General features: G+C 38.8%; 1 protein-coding gene across 1 annotated transcript in view; it reads right to left on the reverse strand.

The window, feature by feature from the left end:
* Positions 1-411: 411 nt before the first annotated feature.
* Positions 412-3,785, reverse strand: part of LOC103800509 (conserved oligomeric Golgi complex subunit 5-like) — a gene marked incomplete at both ends in the record, with an annotated part of 4,615 nt that continues 1,241 nt past the window's right edge. Inside the window, 2 exons of the mRNA XM_009072890.1 lie at positions 412-481; positions 576-630. Coding sequence (XP_009071138.1) covers positions 412-481; positions 576-630 — 125 coding nt within the window. The remainder of the gene's footprint in view (positions 482-575; positions 631-3,785) is intronic.

Here is a 3,785-nt window from a genome sequence, read left to right on the forward strand (position 1 = left end):
ATTTTGAAAATATTGATTCCCAAATCTTTACTAAACAGCAGCCAAGCAGCCATTAACTTGGGGGCAAAAAGCAACTTCTACACAACAGCACCGTAACATTTAACAACAGAATTACACAAACAGTAATGAGCATTTAATTAATCTGTACTCATAACCCTTCTCTCCTCCCTCCATCTCTACAAAAACTCATTTGGCTAGTGCAAAGGTCAGTTTCCTACTTTGCAACAGGAAGCACTTCTCAAGTAGCTCATGAACAGACACACAAATACTGATTTTCACTGAGAAATACTGACAATGAACTACAGGCTACTGGAATAGAAAAATCCCACCCTTATTGTCATGCCTGACAATTGTGAAATAACACAAGTTCAAACAAGTGGGTTTTTTAAACATATTAGTAATGCAACTTACTTGAAGTTTTGCTAGCTGAGCTGTGCGAGACACTATTTTGTTGTAGGGGTCAACAATTTTGACTTTAATTCTAAAAAGAAGAAGAGAAATTTTTTTATAGCAGTGATGATAACATTATAGAACACAAGAATTTATACTTTCTAATCACATGATGAATGGCATACCTGTCAACAGTACTTTGCAGAGCACCAATTCTGGTTTGCATCATTTGGAGGACACCTGCAAAATAAAGCAGATTTTTTTTTTCATGGAAGACTTGTCAATTATAGAGATTTTCTTCAAATCATAGTAACTGCTGCAGACTACTTTGGCATTAAACAAAAGCTCAATAGTTTCCCTCTTTACAGCAAAGCATTCCAACAGGCTGAACTTAATAAAATGCTGCATATTGGGAAATAAACGGAGCAAGTAATAGGTCACTTACTATCATGCAAAATTTATTGGTAGAGAACACAGACCTACAGAAGAAATATCACTCTGAAATGCATCATTTGTGATGTTTCAAATAATATTTAGAGGATGCTACTTTCTAAGAGAATGGTGATCAGGACTGTGGTCTGGATCTGGCACTGGTTTAGGGCAAAGTGGTTCCAGCAGAGTGGCAGGTTAGTGGTTGGAGTGATGATCTCAGAGGTCTCCCCTAATCTTGATGATTCTGTGACTCTCTGCACATATAACCCGATACAAACACCTGAACATGATATACAAAAATGGTACAAGCTATTTAACACTACTTATTTAACCTAGTGACTAAACAGTTCAGAGAAACCAACAGACAAGAGGACTGAGAAGATAAGTAATTCTATTTCCAGGTTTTCTTCCTGTGCATAAGCATCTTTAGCAAAAAGTAAGGTATCAATGTCATTGTAAGGTCATCTCATTTTGATTACAAACAGGGCAGACTACCCTAATCATGTTTGTTCCAGATTATTTTGGCACAGCAGCACGAGGAAAGCTGACAAGCATACTTGTTCTTTTCGTGTTCAATTGCAAACAAAGCAGTCAAGGATAGCAGTCATCTTTGCAATATGGAATCAGCCTGCTGAGAATTTAATTGAGTTAGACAAACCCAGGCCTACGAAATTAGTTCTGTTCCAGTTATTGTTAGCATTCTCAAACATGCTACATTTTTGTCAAGCCCTGTTTGCAAGCATGTCATCATGAAATTAGATCAAACTGCAGCATGATACACTACGATGGAAGACAAACAAAACTGCTGCTAATAGCTGAATTCAGGTTGTCCTGCACTGTGACCATATCTCACTTATTTTGTATAAATATGTAAACTCCCACCTTCTCCATATTTCAGAATTATTAACTCAGCTTAGGGATAGACTCATGGGTTCCCTGGCATTTATACGTGGACAGCCATGCAATTCTCACACAGCAGAAGATGACAATATGGGAAATTTGGCAAAATAGGATGCATTTTCCACTCTGCATTGCAATAATGGGGGAGGGCCAGCAGCACCACATTGCTGCATCTATGGCTGTGACACTGCTGTAAAGCATCCAGCAGCTCTGCCCAGGAGGCAGGATAAGGATGGCTGAAAAGGCCATATACTCTCTCCATCTACTGAGGAAGGCACAGGATGGCACCATTTAGCCCATCTTAAGATAACAGGCAGCTCAAGATACCTGTTGAACTACCTATAGACGGAAGAGAGTATGTATAGCAGGTCAGGGTACCATTACAAAAGGTCACAGACCTAAAAAAAAGGACTCTACAAGCTGGGTGTGCCAATTTGAAACGTTTGATGAGACTCACTTTCACACATCCAAGTGACCTACCATGCTGGGAATTAGCTCCATAACCTTCACTTGCTAATTTCCTTGATAAACATCCTAACAGCTATGAGTTTCTAACTTCGTAACTAAAAATTCTGTTGACATCCAACTTTTCTTACGATCCTTGACTCAGTGTTTCCTCTACAGTGAGCATGTATCAGGGCAGACAAAGCTTTGCACAACTTAAAACAGCATCTTTGTGTGCACAGGCTTTTGATCTTCCTGGCAACTGCAGACTTGTAGTTTCTACTGATGTCTCAAGTATCAAATACTTTTCAGGATTAGAACCTCTGCATGCTTCTCCTTCCCTCTCACACAGAAAAGGCCTCTTAAAGAGCATAACCCTAAACAAATGGAGAATAAAATTCAACAAATTCGAGATGAATTGGATTTTATTTCTACTTGGGGTTATTAGTTGTAAAACACACATTATTTACCACACCTGCTTTACAGAAATGCTTCCTAACTGAGTAGTTGTTTTGAAGTATCTCATTCTTTCCTCAGAGCAATTTTATGAAGGAATTGCCTTCAGAAACAACCATGACTACAGAAAACAATTCCACTGAGCACAAATTGCTGTAGATTTTGACTGGGAGGTATTTATCAATCACAAGATTGACTACAGATTCCTATCTACTTCTTAGTTGGACGATGATCACAGATCTGTCCTCTCTGCCTGATTTTCCAGCTGTTTAAAGAGTTATTCAGGAGCTACTACTGCAAGATTAAACACTGGTTCCTTTATTTTTATAGCTATAGGCAAATGCTAACAATCGAATACTGTATCCAAGAAGTTCCAAAGACTAAGCATATACTACAACTGTCAGTAACCAGAAGCTCTGGTTATGCCAAAACCTGGAAGCAGAAAAAGGAACAAAGACAAATTACTTAGCAAGTTAAAAAATGGAAGGGGAAAGGGAGATAAGCTTGGAGCCAATAGGATAAGGAAATTAGCATGTTATAGAGTTATCTGTCCGCACACAAAAACCCCAAACCAAACCCAAACCATATGAAGATCCCAGCAAGTGACAAGGAGCAGAATGGCAGGTTTAAGGAGCTCCTGGCATGAGAACAACATACTGCAACCACCTGCTATAAAGATTCAATAGTTCTGAAGTAAGGCAGCAGCATATGTTAAAATCCAGGTCTCAAACAGTGGAATAACACATAGCTATGTATTTAACTTAGTATCCCCTTCCTAGGAAAAAAACATCTCAATGCAGTTAAGATGGTGTGTTAAAGTCTCTTTGGCTAAGAGATGCAAACTATGTGACACTGAAGCTGGTGCTGCCAGCAACAGCTACCTGCTAATGTTGTAAACAAAACTAGGCTCATTTAGAAAAATACATTAAAAGGTCAAAAAAGGCTTTACTGCTAAAGTTTCTCAGAATTGATTACCAAAATATATTTGCCTATGAACCCGCAGTGACTCCAGAGAAGAATCAGCCAAATCTTCTCCCTGGAGCTCCATCTACTGACATCAAAAAAAAAGAGCTGCTACAATGTTACTCCTCAGAAATCACATCTTCCTTAATGTTGAGTAAGCTTAATACCAGGGGCAGAAAGTGGCAGTGAGTGAAGTTCCC

The sequence above is a fragment of the Acanthisitta chloris genome, unplaced genomic scaffold, assembly GCF_000695815.1.
Source record: "Acanthisitta chloris isolate BGI_N310 unplaced genomic scaffold, ASM69581v1 scaffold44264, whole genome shotgun sequence".
In the NCBI taxonomy this organism is placed as follows: Eukaryota; Metazoa; Chordata; class Aves; order Passeriformes; family Acanthisittidae; genus Acanthisitta; species Acanthisitta chloris.